Source organism: Stylophora pistillata, chromosome 10 (assembly GCF_964205215.1).
Source record: "Stylophora pistillata chromosome 10, jaStyPist1.2, whole genome shotgun sequence".
In the NCBI taxonomy this organism is placed as follows: domain Eukaryota; kingdom Metazoa; phylum Cnidaria; class Anthozoa; order Scleractinia; family Pocilloporidae; genus Stylophora; species Stylophora pistillata.
The window spans coordinates 4,014,656-4,038,595 of record NC_142528.1 but is presented as its reverse complement, the minus strand read 5'-3'; the positions used below and the strand labels follow the sequence as shown (position 1 = coordinate 4,038,595).

Genomic DNA, 23,940 nt, shown 5'->3' with positions numbered 1-23,940 from the left:
GCGACCAAAAAGTTGCGCAAACCAAACAAATGATGATTTGACAAAACTCCTCCTATTTCATACATTCATTAGCCATAAACATGTCTGAGAGGCGAAGCAGCCATTACACACTCCCAAAATTTCCAGATTAAACGGAGTGAAAACACGCAAAAGACGAAAAAGCTAGTCATCCCTAGTAAACAGAATCAATTAAACGTAAGAGCCATGAGAGCGTTACTGCACGAAAATTAATTACCTCCCACATAAAGGAAAGTGCGAAACGATTTTATTCTTTGCGAGAATCGTGATCAATGACGGAAAAAGTAAAATGCAATTTATTTACTTTCACTCCAACTGTCTCTTAAAATTGACACGAAATAGTTTGAAACCCACGTATTTTCCTTTCCACGACAACAAAGTTAACTTCTTCTTTCCGTCGTTTTTAGTCTCACTGACGTACGTCACGAGAAGTATGAGGTTGCCGGACATGAGTATCGTCATGTTCATTTAGTCCCAGGTGTTTTTGAAGAAGTGTGTGAAGAAGTGTCTTTTCAACTAATTTAGAGTTAGTTTTTGCATTAATAGTTAATTTAGCTTTTAAGATGTTACTTTACGTTATTCTTATGGAAAGAATCTCATTAATGGTTTAATGAACTTGCTTTTAACTTCAGTTTTCTCTCTCGGCTACGACACACAAAATATTGTACGTGATGTTTACAGAATCCATTTGTCAAAGTTTGGAAATGAGCAATATGTGGAGTAACGAGTGAAACGATGGTTTTTTTTTTTTTTCTTCGTAAACAAAAAACAACCAAACCACAAAAGGTGCGAAAACACTCCATTTAAACAGAATGAGATCGCAACGGCAGCGATAAGAAATGGAGAGATTCCTCTTGAAATAATGGCATTTTGCTTCCTTTAGTGCATTAAATTATAAATTACATGTGTGACTAAACCAATACTCGTTACCTATATGCATATGGTCCTTTTCAGTATTGCATTAAAATCCACCTCAGACAAACGGACCAAAGGAAAAAAAAAAATACACAGAAGAGGTTTTTTGTCCTCTTGAGACTAGACATGATTCAGCATATTAAAAATCTTTATCCTCTTAGAACATTAAAAGATAAAAAGGCGAAAAGTCTAGAATTACCAAAGTATTAACCCATAGAGCTCTTCTCCTTTAAAGTCTACGTGCGCGTGAAATTCGACCCGCTGATTTTATTTCTGAACCCAAAATTACTGCGTCTTAAAGTTGTGTTGAATCTCTGACAAAAAATAAATTTGTGAAGCTTTCGTTCTGCTTTCGTTAGCTTTTGAAGTCGTGTCAACACCCTCATAATTTTGTTTTATTTTTAGACAGAATAAAACATGTATTTTGGACAGATAATCGTGATCAGAAGAACTAAGTAATTTCTTGTCGACAGACTTTGACCTGAAAGAACGTTGCCCTGGTTTATATATCACTTCATCGTTTGGGGAAAGTTCCCAAAACGAAATGTTGTCTCGTGGAGTAATTGTGGCTAGATTTTTTGTCCTCTAGTGGTTTGATAGCTTGAGGTTAGTGTATTAAAATACAAATCATTACTTTTATTTATTCCACCAATATCCCTGTGGGATTTTGTAAGGACTAAGTATTTAATGTGTTTGCTAAAGAAGTTCCGAAAAAGTAGAATTGAAATAAGCTTCAAAACGGTTGCATGGACTGGCTAAAAATAAAAGATCGTCTATTTGCATTTTATCATGTTCGATTTTTTACCTTCGATGGATAGAATTTTTCAGCGCCGTATGCTACATAGCCGTGCGATATATTCTAGAAAATCCGATTTCTCATTTTACGCAATTTTCAGTTTTATGGCCATAAGCCGGACTGATTTTTCTTAAAGACTTGCATTAAATATAATTTTTTAAAATTTTTTTTGGGGGTTTGTATCTTTTAAGTCCACCTGCAGGTTTCTTCTTATTTGCAACTACGTGATCTTATGTCGTACCCCGCTGTCTTGCAGGGTTTTCAAAATTAACAAGAATTCTAAATAAAATTTCAGTTTATCGCAGAGTTCATCCAGCCGTGGGCGAACATTACCATACGATATTTTTGTACGATGACATACGCCAAGAAAAAATATGTGCATTTACCGCATCATAAGGACGTTTTCATCTTTTCATAACGTATTTTGCCACCTCCTTTTGAAAAGGAACACATTACTGAACAATAATGGAAAATTAGTCCATTTCACGGACCGGGATACTTCAAACGTGCCTGAATGAAAGACGGGAAGCCTTGAAAACAAACAAAACCAAAATATCTGCTCATTTAAATGTATAGCCCACTCAAGGAAGAATTTCCGGTGCCAAGTATGTAGATTAAATATAAAGCGAGCGGTTGTCGCGACAAACAAAAGTAAAAATTAGACACGCCGCTGTTGAAGTGAGGTAAATTCAAAATTTTTGGATTTTTGCGTGGAGCAGGCGTTGCGGAGAAGTCTCTACTTTTCGGCAGAGAAATCTGACCGGAACTAGCCATTAAGGGCCACAGCACGTGTGCTGTGGGTGTCGTGACATACAAAGTCTACCAAAGATACATCACCCCCGCAGTTTTCCCTCAGTTGAGCTGCAGTCAGCGACGAAGTCACGACATCAATGGATGAAAGCAGTTGATGTGCGCGTGAAAAGAATCCTTTCAGGTAAAAAACATTGTTTCCCTTTTACAGACTTAATTACTCTTTAGACCAGGATGGTTTGAACAATATATTTCTTTTTGTACACAAAATATTCATGTTGCCGGTAGCCGGCTAAGAATGAGAAAAATATGCTTTTGTTTCACAATATTCTTTATCATACTTTGTTCTTGATGGGAAACGAATTTTAGCCAAGTAAACGAGAAAATACGTCCTTCATTTGCCGTCACAGTGCGTAGATTTATGCGAAGGTGCGAACAGATCACGAGGGGAATTGTAAACATGAACTGGCGCAACTCACGTTTTGAAGGTTAAAGCTTTCATTTATATCACGTTTTGGACAATTCTATCAGTGACCTTAGGAAAATATTTCACAGAACATAACTGATAAAAAAATTCAGTATTTTGTCAATTTGCAGCGTTTCAGAAAAAGCCAATTGGAACAAGAGTTACAATTTTCATTAAGCGTTGATGTTTTCTAACTGCCGACGTACTGAAACATTTGTGCAGGTTGTAAAAAAAGGTGACAGAGTTACAGAGTTAACGCTACCTATCGTTCGTTTCAAGATGGTTTATTGCAACCTTGAAAACAACATTCAAACGTGTTCCTTTTAATCCCCATTAATGATATAAACCTCGATCGACTTCCGCACTTTTTAGGCTCAAAACATGTAGGAAAAACATCAACACAATATGCAAAATTTGCAGTTGTTATGAAATGCAAATACACTCCGCTATTATTCTGCAAATGTCATACTTATGACAGTCCCGATACAGTTTTGTCTATATTTATCTTCCCCGTCAACTCTGACTAAACAAGTTATAATTTCCAGTTCCATTCGCTCGTTTGTTTATACTTTAGCCTAGCATTGTTAGCACTCCTGTGGCATAACTTCCTACTGATGCTGAGCTGCACGGGAAAACATAATACATAGTATTCGTGCGCGTAATTCAATTCGTTGCCTCAATCAATAAAATAGTTTCAAACAGCAGTCTGTTTGAGGAAGCTACCTCGACAATTACTGCAATTTCTTTGCGTGATCTGTCACCTTATCCGGTAATCCATGAATGAATTGACTGATTGATTGATTGATTGGCGAAACGATAACACTCCAATAGACCTTGAAGAAAATAGTCAGAATCTAACCATTATGTTATATCTATGTCATCTCTTATTAAGATAACTTGAAAAACTCGTTAGATGGAACACAGTGATTTTAGTTACGAATGTGATGAGGTAAGTATACGGATCAGATAAGCTCAAAAGTACATTTGTCGTTAGGAGATTTGTTTTTTAAGTGTATTTTCGTTGTCACGACATTCAATGTTTACTTTGGCTGCGGTATCGCTTTGAGTTGTGTCCACTCACGCAATTGAGGGATCAATGAAAAATAAGCAGATTTGTTCCTCCCTTGAGGTGAGAGCATCGAAAGAGGTCTATCGAATTGCTGACCTTTGCTTAGAGGATGAAGGAAGGCTACGATTAAGTATTAATCTCGAGACAAACCAAAGGAGCGCTTGTTTAAAACTATCAAATTTGGCCTGATGCCATGCATTTCTTTGAACCAAAACTGATTTGTTCTCGCAACCTGTTTCGCTCGGACCACTTAATATCACGGGCGTGGTGACAAGGGACAAATTGAATTTACCGACACCGCAATTACGTTACCACTCAGGTATACACATACAAAGAGCACAGAGGTGGGCTTTAGTATTTCTTTAACGCGAAACGCTTCTGGAATAGAGTCAAACTAAACTAAACTTTCGTGTGCAGCACTGTATGTACTTGCTGATTTACTGGTCAAATCAAAAGCGCTGTAGAAATCATGCGACGACATCATGCGGTTATGCAATAAATTCAGAGTGACTCTTGCTACCGTAAAGTTATCTAAACATTTGTCTTGATCTATTGGCAAATTCTCAAAACAAGCGCCGAAGAGTAGAGAGGAACGGAAATTGTTTCTTAGGATATTTAGACTTTCGTGTTTCTCAATAAACGAAGGTCAAGCATCTGCGGTCATCTTTTTCTTGCATTGTCATACGTTTTTCAGACTTTTCACGCAGTGAACTTCAAAAGCCGTAAAGACACAAAGCCTATAGTTTTGTTTAGGAGTACAATTGGTGTCAATTATTGACGTTGTGTCATCAAAACAGCTAGAAATAGGAGCTGTAAATCAAAATTTGTACAATCAAAACATTTTCAGGAAGGTCCCGATATTTTAGTTCAATTATTTGTGATGCCGGTACGTTTAATTGGGCGAGGAGTGTTCTAGGGAAACTTAACATGCTACCGTGCACGAGCTTTGAATTCAATATAAGCAATTCAATTAGCGAGATAAAAATTTCAAGTTTTTTGACCTCATCAAATCCTGAGGGCAACATCGTAAACACAGCTTCTTGCCGCTCACAAGCGCGTTATTCTTTATCCATATTATTCCCTTTACGTTTTACATTATACCTTTCTTCTCATTTTCTCACCCGAGGCCACATGACCTCTCCGAAGTGAATCAGACAACTAGAAAATTTTGCGTATTGCTCAAACGTGACTCGTTGAATTTTGTTTTAACCCACAGATATGGAAATATTCTTCTGTGAGATCGATAAAGATAACGTTCTAAACGAAAAGCATCGCTCTAAACACGATACACTGGCAAAGAAAGTGTTAACATTTCGCCGACAGGAATACGTTGTGAAGGCCACACCTAACTCCACTTGTTTCCCAAGCTTGTCTAGGTCGTACGTAGAGCAAATCAGTAACGTGGCCTGGCCCAAGAACAGATATTTTCGACAGCGTTCGCACTCATACCCAATGGTTAAGCGTCTAAATCCGCTGCCACGCCTGATAGAGGAAGATGAAACCATAGAGTTGGAAAAACCAGTGATTACAAACACAAGGGTTCCTGAGGTACAGAAATTTAACTGGACAGACAACAAGTTATCAGATGAGTGGCTCAACAAAATCAACAGATTGACCTCCACCATGAATTCCTTGGAGACTTGCACACCAAAAGGCTCTCATCGTTCCGGAAAATCGCCTACACCAAACTCCATCGGTGATAGAAAAAGAGCAGGATTTGTATCTTGTCGTCAAGACTCGTCGACGGCAATACGGGGAGTTGCACCAGTTGAACGCCTTGTAAAAGTTGCGCGGAAGGAAAGCCTGCCTCAATTTTCTGACGTACGTAAGCCTGATTCAACGTACATTTCTTTGATCAGCGGAGTCACCCAAGAAACGCAAAAGCTGACGCATACGCAATTTGGTGGAGGCATTGACAACACAGATAAAAAGCGAACGAACTATGAACTAAAGAAGGCGAAAAGCTGTAAAAATCTGAAATGCATTCAAATGAACATGTTTACTCCACGGAAGCTTTTCTGCTCGTCCCCTAACACTCAAGGTCAGCTGTCGAACAGTTGCGAGTACATAAAACAGATTGGTAGATAAAGATACAAGTTCATAACTGATACATGGTCATGCAGACATCCATAGCTCACAGCCGTCTTTCTTTTTTTAAATGTTTAAATGAGTAAGTGCACGAGGGGAAAGCGAAGCATGAGAACAAAAAAATACGGGGGAGGGGGTGGAGGGGACAGTAATGTGTTCGTTGAACTTTTCCTCAAGCTCTTAGCGATGATCTGAGAGAAAATAGAAAATCTGTGAAAAAAAGGCATCATTGACTGCAGTGGTTTTCGACTGAGTTGAGTCAACCCAAATCCTTAGAAATTTCAACAGCCAATTAAAACAGACAACAATACCAGCCAGTGAGAAGTTGTCTAACATCTGCACGTGATTTAACCCTAATCGCGGAAGTGACACGTTACGATTGATTATAGTTTGGCAAGTGAATGATCGAATATTGGAAGTGCGCTTTTCAGTGACAGCTCCAAACAGTACAGACAAAGTTAAACTGGATGACTTCAATCGAACCACTCTCTTTAAATCACTCACAAAATTCTCTATCGTGATCTTGGGTTTTGAATTACGTTCTATAGTTGTAAAAACGGTTTTCTTAAAATTAACTCAGATTATTTGTTCGTTTGATCTATTCTTTAACAGTTTTTGTAAATTATTTTTGACAAGCAACATTTAATTTTCTCCAATTTTTTTTGGGAGTTAATCGGAGAATCTAATCAATTAAGAGAAAAAAAAACATGTTTTACAGAGGATTTTGTTTTCTACCTGTATTGAGAGAAAATTATTTTATTTAAATTATTTCTTTGAAAACAGCATGGGAATATGTTTAATTTGACAGAAAAACAGCGGGCAAACAAATTTTGAAATAATGGTATGTTGTGTGTGTCTCTTAAAGTTGTAAACGTTTAATGTATATCGCAGGTAAATTTGATTGGAAGCTCAATGACAATAAAGAAGTTGATTATTCCTTGTAAATTAGATTAAATGAAAATATATTAACAATAGTTTAATATATCATGTAAGTCTGTCAAGCCTAACTTGAGAATAAACATAATTTATTATTTATGATTCTGTCGGTGCCTTTCTTTCATCATCATGAATCCTTTTCATGCCTCGTGGCACATAGGGCCTTCACAGAGCTTTTCCACTCCTCTCGATTGATTGCTGCTGTCCGCGCCTCCTCCCACGACCTCCAACCCGCCTCTTGCCTTTCTTTCTCTGCTGTACGTCTCCAAGTGGTTTTTCGTCTTCCCCTTCTCCTTTTACCTTCTGGCGCCCAGCTCATAGCAACATTGCAATCACCATGATTACGATCTTTCCTAAGAATATGGCCAATCATTTTCCATCTACGAGACATCACTTCCGCAATCAGTGGCTTCATGCCTGCCTTTTCCAGTAGCTCTTTGGTGCTGACATGGTCTTGCCATCGGATTCGGAGGATCCTTCGTAGGCACCTATTATGGAATACATTCACTGCTTTATCATCTCCTTTGTTCATCTTCCATGTCTCAGATCCATAGAGTAACACTGGCACTACTAGAGTTTTATACAGCCTCGGTTTTGTTTTCTTCAGGATGTTATTAGAGATCCAGACCTTCTTTAGTTTGTTAAAGGCACCTCTGGCTTTTGATAACCTGTTTTTCAAGTCCTTTTATACCACCACCCTCTGTACAAACTTTGGCCCCCAAGTACGCGAACTCATCGACATTTTCAATATTCTGTCCATTGATTATGACCTTTTCTTGGTTCTTTGCATTGATCCTCATCGCTTTTGTCTTTTCTTTGTTGATTTTAACAGTCTCCCGTAAAAAAAGAATTCTTACAGAAACCAGAAGCAGAGTGAATTCACTATTTCAAAGGGGAACTGTGACAGTACCTCACAGGAGAGAATTAATGAAGCACGGGAGCCAAAGTGCCTTTCTTTATTCCTTACTAACTTACGACCCCTCGTCCACACCCCATTACCCACCCCCCACCCCCTCACCCTCCCTCGCCCCCACCCCCACCCCTCACCTTCTCCCCTCCCACTCTTTGCACATTATACTTTGTGTATCTAATGCGGTTATTGTTTCTTCTTGGTAGAGTTTTTATTTTATCCTGGGTGTTTTTCTACCTCAGCAATAAGTTATAAGGTTCCAAACACTGAAAATGACTCTGTGAAAGTCTGTTTTCGCCGGCTGTCGCATACGATTGCTTGCTTGTCATGACAATGAATCGTACACAACATTTACCATTCGAATGCAAACAACGACTTGCGACAACCACTTTATGAAAATCAATTGGAGGACAGAACTGAGGTAATGAATTACACCATGTTTAAATTCAGTCAACCAAATCTCTTGTATAAAAAATGAGATATCGACTCGTTCGTTGTCAAGTTCAAACTGTTGGTCTTCTATTTCTTGTTTTGTTGATCGGTCAAGCTCATGGTATTGTATGAGAGAATCGTTTTAATTCATTCCAAGTTACTCTCGTGTCTTATTGAGAGAACAAGTTTATGAATATCAAGTAAGAAATGCAGCTTTACTGAAGAAAATGTAATACACTCCTCAACGTAAGTGCTAAACAAACTCTTAAGGATGAATTGGGAATCCAAAGTTTTTATAGAAAATAGCAGTTTAAATTCATCATATAATCCCAAGTACCTGCAGGTTTTCTTCGTTGCCTCCTCTCTGTCTACCTATCTATTGAATGCAGACAATATGTGCAGCGTTTGCCGTACGATAATACACTAACTCCTTTTTGTTCCTCGCGCCCGTTAAAGATGGTTTGCTATTGATATCGGTGTTAATTATGTTGCATTTGTTGTGTAGCAACACCGATGGAAAGATTCCACTAAACCTTTCAGCAGAACTTCGGTTGTACTTTTGAGAAATGAGTGGAATGGAAAAGCAGTAATTTTGGTGGTAAGTTGCTCTATCGCTAAAACTCTTAACAATGTACTCCATTTGATATTCTATTCAGCCACTTATGTTGGATTAAACTAGCTTTGCCCACCTGCCAGTTCTAAATCTCAGCGGGAGGTAGAACGTGGAATAAAAAGAGCCAGCTTCTGAAAGGATAATGTCATTACAGTGTTATTGGATTGTATTGTTTAGGACTTTCTATTACGTTAGTCAATTGAAACGCTGGCAATACTGACGAGGCTACTTAAATTCATTGTGATAGCAAGATTATATAACTTGCTTTTGGCAACCATAAAAACTCTCTCTTAATAAGTTGTTGATCCAGGCATAAAACCTCTGCGAAGCTGAATGACAGCTACACAACTACGGCAATAGAAAGCCAGTGAACGCTTCAGGGCTGAAGATTTTCGTCTTTATATTACCTTTCTCTTCCTTAACATAGAGGTTTGTTTACTGCCTTATTTGTCTCTTATTTTAGGCCATCCGATTCTTACATATAAACACTGAGCTACTCGATTCAAACTGATCAGACAGATCTTGACACCGTGACTGTAAGATATTCACATTATTTAATAATGAATTAGTGGCTGATGGAGCACTTTACCGGTGTGAAAATAAATATTAATAGTGTACCGATGTCCCATCTAACAATACAAAGCAAAATAAATCAGTGTTTACAATTCATACCTGTCTCTAACCTGGTAGCCATGAAACAAGTGGTAATCAATTGCATAATGGTTAATCGTTGATAATAATTTAAGTTAATTTTACATCCGATTTGTTTGCATGGGTTTTACGGTAAACCTTTGGATATTTTGTACGATCTTTATATAGGTATTCTACATGATTAAGGATAAGATTCTCCATTGTATTTTTTCCGTTTCGAGGTTTATTTAAACCGAATTTTTGTACGAAATGAAGTTAAATGTAGCAATGGTAAGGTTCATTAATTATTGACTACTTGTCTGAAAGGAAAATTGGACTTTAGTCGCCAAAATCTTTTATTTTCAAACGAATAAAGGACTTTTTTTGGTTCAAATAGAGACCTGCTGGATAAAGACTTCTGATCGCTGATGCTGGATGAATAACTTGTGAACTTCGCTTGGAGTCTAAACGAACACTGGGGAATGAAAGCTGCCAAGAATGGCAAAGTGTTTTAATCCGGGGCTTCCAAGGATCGCAGAAGAAAGTGATTCAAATGGTAGCCAGGAAACGGCCGTTAAACCAGCAGTTCCACTTGAAGTTCAAAGGGTGGCCTGGACAGAGGGAAATATTTCTCAAGAATGGCTGAAGCGAATGAGCCTCGTTAAAACATCTGTGTTTGCTATTAAACCCGGCATAAATCAAATAAATATTAGCACTAAAGACATGCAAATCTCTTCAACGAAATATACAGGCAGACAGTGCAATATCAAACGTGATCGTAGAAGTCAAAGCCTCGATGATCTCGAAGGGCAATCTTCTTTAGCAGAGTTGAAAGAGAGAGCAAAAATTTCAAGCTTAAATCGGCCTTCATCGGTGAACTCGTTGAATATCAAAGACAGTTACAGGCGAAGGCAGAGACCAGATTCCACGTATATTGGTTTGATAAATGGAATTACATAACCAAGGATTACCCAAAACTGCACGGAAAGTGATACACAGCGGTAAATATTTGTTTTATACTTGAGAGAGGGTTCAAGTTCATATACTATAACAGGTGTTCATCGTGTTAAATTTTTGATTGACTTTGTACGAAATGGTGACTCAGAAATCTGTCTGGTAACCAGTAGCATTCGCGGTCTTGTAAAAGACAGAAGCTTCTAGCTCTAATGCTTGATTGCCTCAATTGAATTAATTGTACACATTGAGAGCGTGTGAACAAGTAAATGAAGACTTAGTCTTTCACTTAGCTTGTTAAATTCCTGGAAGTGTAGCCATTCGATGGCGTTTTGCAGATGTTTTGACTGTACTTGAACGTACAAACCACTGACCTTCAACATCTGTGGACCTGGCAAGTTGATCCAATTTTATGTCACATCTATCATTGGACCCCCTCTCTCCCCCTCCTAGTCACATCCCTAATTCAGTCTTACGTTTGTTCTGAAACCGGTGATGAAATAACCACCAAAATCTTTCACCGAACAAATAAATTGGAAGCGCATCAAAACTCTCGAGCTGTTCAAGTCAAGAAAGGAAAACCTTCATATAAGACTTTGTCAATCGCCTACAGAAGTATTTCAGTCTTCGTTCAATAGTCTTCGATGACGAAACGTTTTGTGTAATTGCTTCAAGAGATATTTCTGTCCGTATGAACTCCAGTTTCTTTTTTTCCGTTCTCATAACAGCAGTGTTATTTGATCAGGAAATTTAATCTTTTGAGTCCAAACTTCTGATTGGAAACTCCTTCAACTAGTCGGCAATTTAATTTAGCTTCGTTGTGTGCTTATTTTTTTTTCAAGGAATGTGTTGTAAATTTTAGTAGAATGACGCTTTCATATTGTACTGATTTTATTAGCATGATCGCCCGGCACTTAATAGCATTATAAGCACTGATGCTGAATTATGGTTCCACCGAAAGATTTATGGTTGAAAATTGCGGAAATCCCTTTTTGAAATCACTGAGAATTATGAGTATCCATGATATGCGTTACTCATCGATATAAACTTAGAAGGCGGTACATTTTTCGTTTGTTTTTTTTCCTTTTTTCTTTTGTAATTCAAACTGAGATGGGCGCATATAAGAAAGAGAAATATCTAGTTTACATGAGCAGATCTTTGGTGCGTATAAAAAACAAAATCAAGACTCGACTCCAATCCCTGTTTAATTGTTGGGTGCTACAACTCTGAACTGGAATCGATATTTCTACAGGAGGCAAAATAAGCCCCTTTTCTCCTTTTTGTTGACCGACACAAGTTTGCATCAATATTGAATTCCATGCTTCTTAATTACTTACATGACGTTTCATGATGACTCTGCTATATACGAGCTAACGAATTACTTGTATTGCCATCCTTAAGACAGGCAAAATACGTAACTCTCCAGCCAATTGAGTTCAAGTATTGGCCTTCCCATCTATTGTTAACCACAATGTTTGTTTTCGTATTGTTCGTGTCAGTGAACGGGCACATGACATAGATGAAGCTTTACGGGCCGATTATTCAGAGTTTGGCCGTTTAGTTTTATCGCGTTCTAAATCATCTCTAATTTAGTCAAGCTTTTTGTCAAACTTTTGTGTTCAATGTCAAGGACACTTAAAGCTAACACTGAAATAACATTCATGTACTTACAAAAACAATCTCTAAGTCTGTTGACTTCCTAACGTCGCGGTCAAATTTATACTGATATCAGAGCTCTTAAAGTCTACTTCAAGAAACAAACAATCTAACATTTGGAACTTCCATCAACACTTCAGTTGGCATTATACCGCATTACACTACATCTTTCAAGTATTTTATTATGTTTTATTTCTTTTCCTTCCTTCTTTTTAGCTTTTATTCGTTTTTAAGGATGGAGCCTAATGCCCTTTTATAGCGCGCCTTCGTGTTTAAGCGGCGATAAAGGCGAACAATGTGGGTAAAGAGACAAAAAGAGACATTGCCACAACAGTGATGAATTTCAAATGACAGCAATATCCATTGTTTAATAGTCAGTAAGCGGAACATCTTTATTCAGGGTATTTTAATATCACCCCAGCTGCAATTCTTTAACACATACGACTAACATTTAAAAAGTCATAATAATTTATCTGGGATTCCCGCTGGCCCAAGATTACTGTATTTAACAGCCGAACTGATCACTCAATTCTTGTAAAGACAGTGAAATTTATCTTAGAGTTGAAAATCACGGCGGATTGCATGACATGGGATTGAAAGCCTCTGGGGGTTAATCGAAGACAGGCAGAACTTAACGATCGCTATTAATTCTAATTTATTTATTTCTTTTGTTGTAATATCGTAAGCACATTAAAAGAATTCAGAATTTAAAAAAAAAATCACTGAAGCCTCAAAAGGAGTCCACTGCGAAGTCATTCAACAAACCTTGTTTTGAACATTGCTCAACACTGCTAACAAATCCGGTGACTCAAACTGAGTAATAACGCGCTGAGTTTTAACAACAACAACAAAAAAACGGTAGTTTGGGTTCAATTGGTTTTCATCAGAGTGGTAAGTGGACCGACTTTTATCGTGTTTTAATAGACTGATCTCCAAAGGCCATGATTATCATTTTGGTTGTTTGTTTTTAACTGATAACGTGGGGCCCGTTTCTCGAAAATCCTGGTAACTTAAAGGGCCCGTAAAGCGGTTCGGTTTTCATTCAAGATGGGGATTTCAAAAGTTTTGAAAATAATAGAATAGAACTATCAGCTAAAGAAACAAAATGGAATGTTTTGAGTGCCAGAACTTGCTTTTTTATCCTTTAACTTTTGACTTAGAAATACGACTTAGGGCCCGCTAAGTTACCGCCACTTTCGAGAAACGGGCCCCTGGAGACAGCGTTTCTACCATCATTTCAACTCTTTCGCTAAAGTTTTGGAAAAAAAATAACAGTTCTGTTGCTATTAGTTCGGAAACCTTAACCAACTTGAAACTTATGCTCAGTATAGAGCGTCATTTGAATGAACAAACAACTTGAATAAATTCTGTCTGTGTATTTGATGTCTTCTAAAATGATCGCAAGATGGGGTCATCTGTTTTAAAATCATGCCAATTTGTTTATTAGAGTCAAGCGAATCGTTTTTAGTTGGTCGAGTGCTTCACGAGGTTCAACCATCAAACAACTCCGTGACTCTAACTATGATCATGACTTCCGCTCAGGTTGTCGAACAATTTTCTTTGCGCGGCTGGTACCCAAACTTGCCAACAGTCGACTTAGTGGACATTCAGGTCCTGTGCTAAGGCAGAGAGAAGATTTTCTGAAACATCCTATTCGTAGTACAGAGTTTTACGACCTCTCACGTCTTGTTTAGTCACTATGTCGAGGGCAACAATACTTTTCGGGACTACGCTTTCACTGACGATGTCACTACGATATCGATCAACTTTTTTACTCCAAATGCAATTGACACCGCAACAGAGTTGTCATAGATAGATATGGTCAGTGACAGTATGAATATTTTCTCAGAAAATCTCGGAATCTGCATTTATTTTGAGAAACTAACAAATTCTGGTCCGCAATAAGAAGGCCCAATGTAGATTTAATTTGCCAGGAACGGTAACAAAAGCCGCTTGGTTATAATTATTTTCGAATTTTTAGCTAGCTAGTTAGCTAAAAATGACACTCAGTATGTTTGAGCGATTATTCGTACATTTTTTCAATTGAACACATTAATCAGATATCTCTTCCACATTCCATAATCCAGTTAAAACCTTGATAAAAAAACACATTTTTAAGCTTTTCCCTCGACTTTTTCAAAAGGAAAAATGCTTGAGAATTTATCTTGTTTCGACAAAAAAATTTGCAACTATTAACACGTCATAGAGAAGCTAAGCTCTATATAAACCCTGACAAACACCAATGGTTTGTCCAATCAAATGGCGCGTTATAATTATAAACACACACGACATACAATAACATTTTATTTCCTTATTAGAATGGTCGTTGTAACCAACCACGCATACGTGTTTTTCCTTTGTTTTGCAGACTGTTGGTTGGGAAAAATCAATAACATCCACGTAGACAAGGAGAAAGTACCGGAAGAGATAAGGCATCAAAAACTTGTCTCTATGGAAAGGCTATCTCCTATCGTAAAGGTGGTTCAAAATGATCATTGCCGAGTAGGAGCTGGCTCAACAGGGTTTATTTCCCTCGCGACGAAACCGCGTATGCCAAGAGTTCATAAGTTGCACTGGGAAAAAGACAAATGTTCTGTGGAATGGTTGAAAAGAATTAGACAGGTCAATACATCATTTTTTCTTGAAGGCCAGCCAGAGATTGTCTTGGATCAAGAGCTCTTTCATAACAGCAAGGCACCCAACGAAACATTTAGCAGAGAAAGTAGAATTGATGTAGCAGATGGAATTTTTCATGGCGAGTCGTTTCCACCTGATCAAGAAATTGAGGATAATTCTCAGGGTCGAAAGCCAGACTCGGCGTATATAAGTCAAATAAACAAGTCTATCTGCATGTCAGCCAGTTCTAAAAGAAATTGCGCTGACTTTGACAGTAACCTTGCCTCAGTCACGGGGTATTCTTCAAAATACGATAAACTTCCTGAAAAAAACTCGTCACCACAAGGCGGTTTATTTGAATCAGAAGACAACCAAAAGGCTAAACGAAAAATCAGTTTTGAGTACATACAAGGAGTTAGCATGCTTCAATACGGACACAATTCTGTGGACTTCTGCAGATAAACGTCCCAATCAGGAGTGTAATTACATAAAATCTCGAATTCTTAACCTACATGTAGGTTGATAAAGCTTCAGTGCAGAGAATGGAAGCACGCATATGAATCGTTATGACAATATTTTCCTCTCAGTGACCAACAACCGAATTGTATTAAGTAAAACCCTTTTATTGCAGTCTATCAAAGACGTCAGGCTTGGAGCGCCTTCATTTCTTGGTTAATGAAGAAACCTAGGGTGCCTGCACGCGAGAACTAAAAAGCACTCACAAAACTAGGAAAGGATCTATATCATGCACCTGCCTACTTAAAGTGCCGATCGAGGGGGTGGAGGTCGTGACATTTGTGCATTAAGCCACGGACAAGAAGCATTTCAATTTTACAGCAGAGAAAGTGAGCGAAATTTCTGAGGGTGTTAATTATGAGACTTTGAGCACCATCGGACTTTGGCGCTCGGGAACTTTAATACATTTAAAAACATTTCTCCTGCCTGGTTTACACTGAACGAGTTTTCTGGATTGTTTTGATTGTGCGATTTGGATCAAACCACAAGTATACGTGTGCGTTCTGTTGCAATTTAATCATCTCTTTGGACCGTTTTGTTTTCGTTTTTAAGAATATTTGTTTTTCGTTTTTTAAGAATATTTAAATATGACAAGTTGGGAATGTTCGTGTACTTTTTCTAATTCATAACAACAACAAGTTTTTTGGTTACAATAAAATATATGAAGTTCATATATTTTGAACTGCGGTATTAGATACGTATGATGCACGATCCTCGCAGTAGATAGCGCTATTTAAGCAATAGCGAAAATCAGACCCGAAAAAAATCAGGCCTGTACGGGATTCGAACCACTGACCTCTGCGATACTAGTGCAGCGCTCTTACCAATTGAGCTAACAAGCCTCAACAAGCCTAAATAAGTTTTTTTTAAAGAGGGTTTTACATCATGAAAAGTGTATATCAAAATAAGGTCAGGTTTATCCCATATAAGTAGTGCACCTATTGACAGCGAACAGAGTTAAATGCGACAGAGTTATATTCGACGTTTGAATCAAATGCCGTACACGTATTTAACTATTTTAGTCGACTAAAATAGGAGTTAAGTTCGGCACATGTGAAATTCGACGTTTGAACAGGGCCTAACTTACGATAGAATACCTCTTAATAGTGGTCCCTTTTGGGCAGTTCACTTGAGAAAGGAAACAGGAAACGTGCTATACATATAAAACCTTTTAACCTTGAAAAGCTTGGAATAACAAACCTATGCTTAGAAATGGCTGTCGTGATAATATTCAGACCGGAAATAATTGTAAAAAAATGTCGCATAGAACAAAGAAAATTTATGCATCAGTGATTATCAGCACATTTGCTTACGTCAACCGCCAAAACGCACAATACCAACAGAAACGTCATCACTCACGACTCGTATCTGAAACATCCCACCTTAGCCTTTGTGGAGTTCAAATAACATTTTTAAGAGTTCGCCCCATATTTACCAAAAAGAGCAGCTGAAGCAAAGCACTGACAGGTCAGGTGAGGTATCCTTGCGTGCTTTTTTCTCGCTTGACGGCGACCATGAGCGATTGACGTGCTTAATATCGCGGTTGTGCGATTCGTGCTATTGTGACTCACAGTTTCCCTTAAAGAAAAAACTAACCATTTCGAATGAGTCACGAATTGTCGTTCGTCTCTACTTGGATAAGACAAGTACCGCGTGAAATGTGCGACTACGTCGGGAAAGAGACTCTAGGAAAGTTTATGTCTTAAGGGTGTTGTGAGCGGTTTTTTCAAAGGTTGCTCATCCTGAAAAAGGGTTACATTTGATTAATCACAATTTGACCAGATGTCAACTTCGCGTTTTTTACAGATCCCTATTTTGATCAATTTATTGTGGGAATAGACAGTAATTAAGGAAATTAAAGCTTGTTCCATCGTAAATCTTTGAAAATGAGATATACCAGAGGACTACTATATTTTTTCAGCCGCAGCTTTTATTATTAAAAAAAAACAATCAATCATTATATTTTGCGTGACATGAATTCATCACTCATAGCTACTGAGAGAAATCATCAACGACAACAGTTAAGCATGGATGGATATAAGCCCTGAGAGACACTTCACTACAATTGTATTTCACATTTCCAAATTAAAACTCTAAAAGATCATAATTACAACACAATAAGCAAACAGACTGCTAGAAAATAAACAGCATTTTTTACTTATTTCTTTTGAAATCGATGCGCATATTTAAACTTCGACTACGTGCTTCATTGAGTGCAAATAGAATCTGACGTGACTAAGCTGAAGACGCCTCCAAAAAAAGGAAAAGCTTACAGATAAGTTGGATTTTGAATGTTAATTTCCTTTTGCCCTAATTACCATTTCAGGGTATATAACCTCTGAATATCGAGCATCTAGTTCTTGAAATCATCTATTGAAAAGGTCTGCAAAAGGCATTTTGATAATTATGAAATGTTTATCGCGGCTGTTAGATTCGGCGGATGGACATGCATTTAATCTGGCATACTCAAATAACTCTAGCCACCAGCTCTTACGCAGTCTGCCACAACAGGCTTTCCAAATGTAGGATTCTTCGCCCTTTTTCAGTTTGTCACGGAATAATTATATTTCTGAGAACAATAATTTTTATAGAATAATAAACAAAAAGATATAAAAAGTCAATGGCTGAGAGCTCTTTCCTCAATGTATTTCTCAGCCGACTTAACACAGAAAAAATTGACCATGCCGACCTTAACAACGGCTGTAAGACCTCAATTTTGAAAGAACATGGTTTCAAGGATAATTTTGCTGTTTTTGTTGTTTATGTTATTATGTAGGCATTATGGCACGAAGGGAACCCGTGGCTCAAGAAAACGTCACACTCCCAGGCACTGTGCCTGAAAGGGATTTGTATCTTCTAAATCGTGAACCTCAAAGTGGCCTTGAACTCAAGAGAATGATACCATTTGAGCCAAAGGAATCAGACGACGAAGCCGACAAGAAAAAGTTACCCACCAATTATGAAATATGGTTTGAGTTTGTAAATAATACTTCGCTGCATGGAATTCGCTACATCTTCTGGAGACGCCCTTTATGGGCCCGGGTTGGTTGGTTGCTCGTTCTTTTAATGTTCTCTGCATATTTCTCTTTCACTACGTACAAGTCATTGGAGAAATACTTCAACCACCCAATTAACACCGTCATTACACAGAAATACGTAAATGCAATGGATTTCCCGGCTGTCTCAATTTGTCCTCTCAATTCTGTCAGCAAGAAAAAGATGTACGCTTTAGATGGTGACATCAATTTTACCAAATATGGTTTAAACAACAGCGTATGTGCAGCTACTGAGTCGGCGCGTAAAGGGATACCGTGTGGAGCAGCCATGCTCTGTTGCTGCTTAAGTTTCTTCATATATGATGGAGGAAATCTCGTGCCAAACTGCACTGCATCGCTCGCTCAAAGTCTCATTGCTGCTCAACAAAATTCTGGGGAATTTTTCGATTCGGTTAAGTTTTACAAAAAGTACGGACAGAGTGTCAATGAGATGCTTCGGCCTGAAGTTTGTATCTTCAACGGCGAAGTTAATGAACCTTGTGGTTCAGGGGATTTTACACCAACCGTGACTGACTGGGGTTTATGTCATACTTTCAACTCGGGTCCGGGGAACATTAAGAAAACTCAAATTAGAGGTCCTTCCGGCGGCTTGAACATTTGGTTAGACTCACAAACTGATGACTACACATTAGCAAGACTTTCAGAGGGATTCAGCGTCGTGATTCATCAACAAGGAGAATTTATTAATCCTTTTGACGGCATCAACGTTTCACCAGGAACACAGGCAACAATTATTTTACATCAGAAAAGGGTGGGTACGAGGAAATTAGCGACAGAAAGAAAGACAACGATAACCAATCACAAAGCGAAATAAAGCAAAACCAATGCAATCTCAGATTACTTTCAAAACTCAATCGAAAATTGCTCTATTAAATCCCAACTTGATGATGCAAAATAGACTGCTATTCACCCGGAGAGATTGAACCTTAAACAGCTGAAATAAGTCAGAGATTGTAAATCTATTCTTTGATTGCCTCTTTAACTTTCCTAGTTCTTTTTTCAGATCGTAAACCTTCAGGATCCATACGAAACGAAATGCAAAAACAAGAAACTGAAAACGATAAGTAACTATACGATAACGGGATGCCAGTTTGAATGTCTCCAAGAGGCCATCATCGAAAACTGCAAATGCCGTTTCGCAACATATTCAGGTTAGCAAACTCATTAAGATTTAAACTTCAGTTTTAGACCAGCCTCGCTTTCTTTTGTTTGTTTATCGAAAATGTTGTGCTGTTGGTCTTCAAGTTTTCCCTTGAAACGACTCCCTCCCCTCCCCCCCTTACCCCTTCCACCTTCCCCCTCCCCAAGCCTTCACAAATCAGATCATGATCAATGATTAAAAGTCTAGGAAGTAAAATGTCGGGGCTAAGACCAAATCAGTTTGATTAGCAGCAGCAGAGGCCTTTCCGTAGACGAACATTTTATGTTAAACCATTTCATGGTAAACTATTTTTAAGAACACCACTTTTTTCGTACATGCTACGAATTAATCCCAAAGTGGAATACTCGGCTCATAGACAGAATCACGATGGTATCTTCATAACTATGAAATTATGTTTCTTGTGACATGATACTTAAGAGTGAATAGATTGGGACCTGGACGTGTCTTGCATTTCCGTGACATGACCGAAAAGCAGGAGGGTTTTGGAAAAGAATGCGGACACTTTTGGCTAATTCTCATCTTTTTTCAAAGCACCAGCCATCAGACCATGCGCCAAATATGATGCGCCTTGTATCCAGTACCTCACAAGTGAGTAATTATATATATAAAGTGTGCAACCTCATTTTTCGACCTTACGTTGAAAGTCGTGTGGTGTTCTTCTTTATTTTATCGTGGAGAATACGAGAATTTTTGTGGGGAAGGAACGATTTTTTATCTCATCATCGACGTTTGATCTTGGCGTCGAACTCGTAGAAGTGAATCTTGATTCCAAAGAAACGCCACCAAGTGCTCGATGGGCTACTTGGAGGCAAGTCGGACAGAAATGTTGACGCAGTTCTTTTTCACTTTGCCAGGCCAACTTGATGTTACGAAATGTGACTGTCCTAACCCTTGTAATGAGATGAGATACACTACAGAGGTGTATTATTCTAAGTTCCCGGATGCTGGAACAGCAAATTTGCTCCAACCCAATGGAGACGAAAGTACTTTAAAGTACTTAAGGTAACTGACCAGTGTATATCAGTTATTATTAAAAACTGGATCATTGGATAATGCAATTCAAGAATTTTTATTGGCTTAGCCATTATGGTATATCAGCCAATATACCATAATCTACAAATATGGTAAGCGTACGCGTCAGCTTAAAATCAAAAGGGAGCTAAAAAATCCAGTTTCTTCTTACAAAATAATAATTTCTTGAGGGCGTTTTTAATAAAACAATTATTCCACTCGCGCTTGTTGGATATGAGATGATTATAGCCAACTCGGCGCAACGCGCCTCGTTGGCTATCTATCATCTCATATCCAACGCGAGCTCGTGGAATAATTGTTAATTATTTTTTATCGTCACCATTATCCTCATTACCCAGACGCTCAGCTTTAGAGCTTCACAGCAAGATCATTTCCTGACGACCCAATAAGAACTTACCGATCGCTTGTATCAAACGCGGGAAGAGGTAAATGACTTTCAGGTTACTGCGTGCGCGTTTTTCGAGCTATACCGCTTGATTAAGGGAGGACCTGCTAGAACAAAAAGCACCAGTTGAGGTACTGTCTGGAAAAAAGTCAGCGAGGTGACTCCTAAAGGACGAGGACAGGATTTTAGAAATAACAGGGCCAACTGGTTGGGAAATGGTGTTGCCTTGTGTCCTAGATAGGGTGATGAGTTTAAACTAGCAAGTTCTTACCGTGGTCTTCGCACTCAACCCCCCAAGAGACACAAGATCCTATAATTTATCTACATACTTGATAAAATTTTATTTATTTATTTATTTATTTATTTATTTAGGGAAAACACAGTTTTTCTTCAGATTGGTTACAAATCACTCAGCTATGAATTACATGAGCAGAAAGTTGCATTTGGAATTGAAGCTCTGTTTGGTAGGCGCCCTCACTTGTTTTCTCTTTTCACTCTCTTCCTTATTAATGCAGAAGCGTGTCCAAGGAAGCTTTTGAAACTTAGATAGAATCTACTTTGGCTTTGGATACAATGTGTATATGAAATTCATATATTTTGAATTGCGGTATTAGATAAATATCTAATACCTCAGTTCAAAATATATGAACTTCATAAATACATTGTATCTGATTTATCATCACGGGTTTATTACGAATCAACTTAACGGCCTGTTCCCAGTTGGCTTGTTAGCTCAATTGGTAGAGCGCTGCATTTGTATCGCAAAGGTCAGTGGTTCGAATCCCGTATAGGCCTGATTTTTTTCAGGTCTGATTTTCGCTATTGCATAAATAGCGCTCTCTACTGCGAAGATCGTGCATCATAGGTATTTGGGCTTTGTTTTTGCTTGCGAACTTTCATGACATTTCATTTGTTTCTGTTTCTGTTTCTAAAGATTTGTACATTGTACAGGTCGAAGAACAATAGGACACGTAGTCCCCTACTAGGTTCATCCACCTAAACCCAACCCACCCATTCCACCCCGAGGATTTGTACATTGTACAGGTGGAAGAGCAATAGGACACGTAGTCCCCTACTAGGTTCATCCACCTAAACCCAACCCACCCATCCCACCCCGAGGATTTACACATTGTACAGGTGGAAGAACAATAGGACACGTAGTCCCCTACTAGGTTCATCCACCTAAACCCAACCCACCCATCCCGCCCTGGGGATTTGTACATTGTACAGATAGAAGAACAATAGGACACGTAGTCCCCTACAAGGTTCATCCACCTAAACCCGACCCACCCATACCACCCCGGAGAAGGACATCCATCACACAGTAATCTCGTGCGTGGGAAATTAACGTCTCCTACCCCTCCTGCAGGAGACGGGACCTCCATTTATTCGACTTGAATATCCAACCATTTCTTGATGTTATAGAAAGGTAGCATATTCTTCTCAATTATTTTAAGACTTTGAGTGTTGAGTGTTGGTCCGGCCGGGGCTCGAACCCTCGACCTCTCGCACAACAGTCCAGCACTCTGTCCATTGAGGTAACTGGGAGGCGGTAGTTTGCAAAGAAACTAAGTAAGGCTGCATTTGAGAAGTTGTTCTCGCTTCACACTGACTGCACCCCTAACATCAGGCGCGAAGATGGGTCGGAAGAATTGAATAAAAGATGAATACATTAAGTTAATGTATCATGGTTCGTAATAGACCTAATTTCATTACCTATCATTATCATCTGTTCATTTTCCCGGCTATTCGCCTATCTTTCCCTTTTTCCTTTGTTAAGTTTTCTTATTTTTATTAATCTACGGTATTGCAGGTCTATTTGTGAAGCTTATATTTATTACCTTTTAGGTGAGATTGGAGGCAATATGGGTCTTTTCCTTGGAGGAAGTCTCATGACTATTTTTGAATTCGCGGATCTTCTTGTGGCCATCTTTTATGTTCGAGCATTTCACAGAGAATACCCAACTTAACCAAGAAACAAAATGAAACTGTCTAAACTCTTGATCAAAGCCGAAAAACTAAATTTTTCGCTCGCATGGAGTACAAATGAAGAACATAGACGGACCATGAAAGAGTGCGAATGTCCTCAGTTTGGTAAATTTGTATTATAAATCGAAGACATGGTATATAATCAATAACAAAATGAAACTGATCTACTCTTCTGGGTTAAGGAAATTGTATTCTACTGGTTGCCTGTCAATTAAACTTTATCCTTGAACAGGCGTACAGCACTTTTAGGTCTGAGCTACGGGTACACATACAAAATGAAATTCCTAAGAAGAACTTCACCGTAAGTGATGCAGACACAAGGTATATCTTTAATGCAAGCGGATAACAATATCGTCATGGTACAGAGATTTAGCAGCATGGTTTTTGAACCCTTTTAGAAAGTCTCTTTTGTTTGACCATCATTCAAATTTAGATCAAATTGGATCCAAGTTTAAATCCATTTTATGGTGACAGGGAAAATTTATATACCATTCGCTTTGAACTTGCAAGATGCTGCATTAATCTCTGTCACAAACGAACTCATAATGTCAACTTTTATTTTATTTCTCGGACGTATATCTTGGGGTGATATCTCCGAAAAAATCAGGTTTCATCCGGCGCATTAGCAGTGCCATTATTTTCACCTGCTGAACGTGATCCACTGATCAGCGCAAAATTTGAAGCAGGGATATCTGACAAAAAAAATCAGAGTCTCTATGATGTATACCGACTCGATTAACTTGTTTCGCACGAATAAAGCCAGACCAGTTCTTGGAAAATTGTGCTTTAAAAATGAGGCGGGCATATCTGACAAAAAATCAGAGTCTTTATGATGTATACTATTATTATTATCTTGTTTATCATATAAGGGGCAAAATTACTGAATTGTGATTGGTCAAGACAGAGGGCATTTTTTCTTAATTTTTGTAATTGCCCCGGGCAAAATGACTT

The 23,940-nt window shown here is 38.3% G+C and overlaps 2 protein-coding genes across 7 annotated transcripts; both read left to right on the top strand.

The window, feature by feature from the left end:
- Window positions 1-1,338: 1,338 nt before the first annotated feature.
- On the top strand, window positions 1,339-23,222 carry LOC111324737 (acid-sensing ion channel 1A). 3 transcript variants are annotated; one of them, XM_088736306.1, is made up of 10 exons: window positions 1,339-1,539; window positions 8,886-8,978; window positions 10,021-10,624; window positions 14,602-16,837; window positions 18,142-19,172; window positions 19,425-19,572; window positions 20,115-20,171; window positions 20,438-20,585; window positions 21,373-21,464; window positions 22,849-23,222. In XM_088736306.1, the coding sequence occupies exons 5-10, from the start codon at window positions 18,147-18,149 to the stop codon at window positions 22,968-22,970; spliced, it is 1,593 nt and encodes a 530-aa protein (XP_088592432.1). In that variant the 5' UTR covers window positions 1,339-1,539; window positions 8,886-8,978; window positions 10,021-10,624; window positions 14,602-16,837; window positions 18,142-18,146; the 3' UTR covers window positions 22,971-23,222. The 3 variants fall into 3 exon arrangements, with proteins under 3 accessions (XP_088592432.1, XP_022784099.1, XP_022784098.1); XM_022928363.2 differs by lacking the exons at window positions 1,339-1,539; window positions 8,886-8,978; window positions 10,021-10,624 and adding an exon at window positions 12,939-13,124; XM_022928364.2 differs by lacking the exons at window positions 1,339-1,539; window positions 8,886-8,978; window positions 10,021-10,624; window positions 21,373-21,464 and adding an exon at window positions 12,937-13,124.
- Window positions 1,614-7,137, top strand: LOC111324795 (uncharacterized). Of its 4 annotated transcripts, none has more exons than XM_022928434.2 (2): window positions 1,614-2,663; window positions 5,231-7,137. In XM_022928434.2, exons 1-2 carry the CDS (start codon window positions 2,624-2,626, stop codon window positions 6,100-6,102), a joined length of 912 nt encoding a protein of 303 aa, XP_022784169.2. In that variant the 5' UTR covers window positions 1,614-2,623; the 3' UTR covers window positions 6,103-7,137. The 4 variants fall into 4 exon arrangements, with proteins under 4 accessions (XP_022784169.2, XP_088592436.1, XP_022784170.2 ...); XM_088736310.1 differs by lacking the exon at window positions 1,614-2,663 and adding an exon at window positions 2,707-2,967; XM_022928435.2 differs by lacking the exon at window positions 1,614-2,663 and adding an exon at window positions 2,998-3,894.
- Window positions 23,223-23,940: the final 718 nt, after the last annotated feature.

Coding starts and splice junctions, on each gene's coding strand:
- LOC111324795 (XM_088736310.1), top strand. CDS start 2,901: ATGCGAAGGTGCGAACAGATCACGAGGGGAATTGTAAACATGAACTGG. Junction 2,968..5,230: donor GCGCAACTCACGTTTTGAAG/GTTAAAGCTTTC, acceptor TTTAACCCACAG/ATATGGAAATATTCTTCTGT.
- LOC111324737 (XM_088736306.1), top strand. CDS start 18,147: ATGGCACGAAGGGAACCCGTGGCTCAAGAAAACGTCACACTCCCAGGC. Junction 20,172..20,437: donor TTGTATCCAGTACCTCACAA/GTGAGTAATTAT, acceptor TCACTTTGCCAG/GCCAACTTGATGTTACGAAA. Junction 21,465..22,848: donor TGGAATTGAAGCTCTGTTTG/GTAGGCGCCCTC, acceptor ATTACCTTTTAG/GTGAGATTGGAGGCAATATG.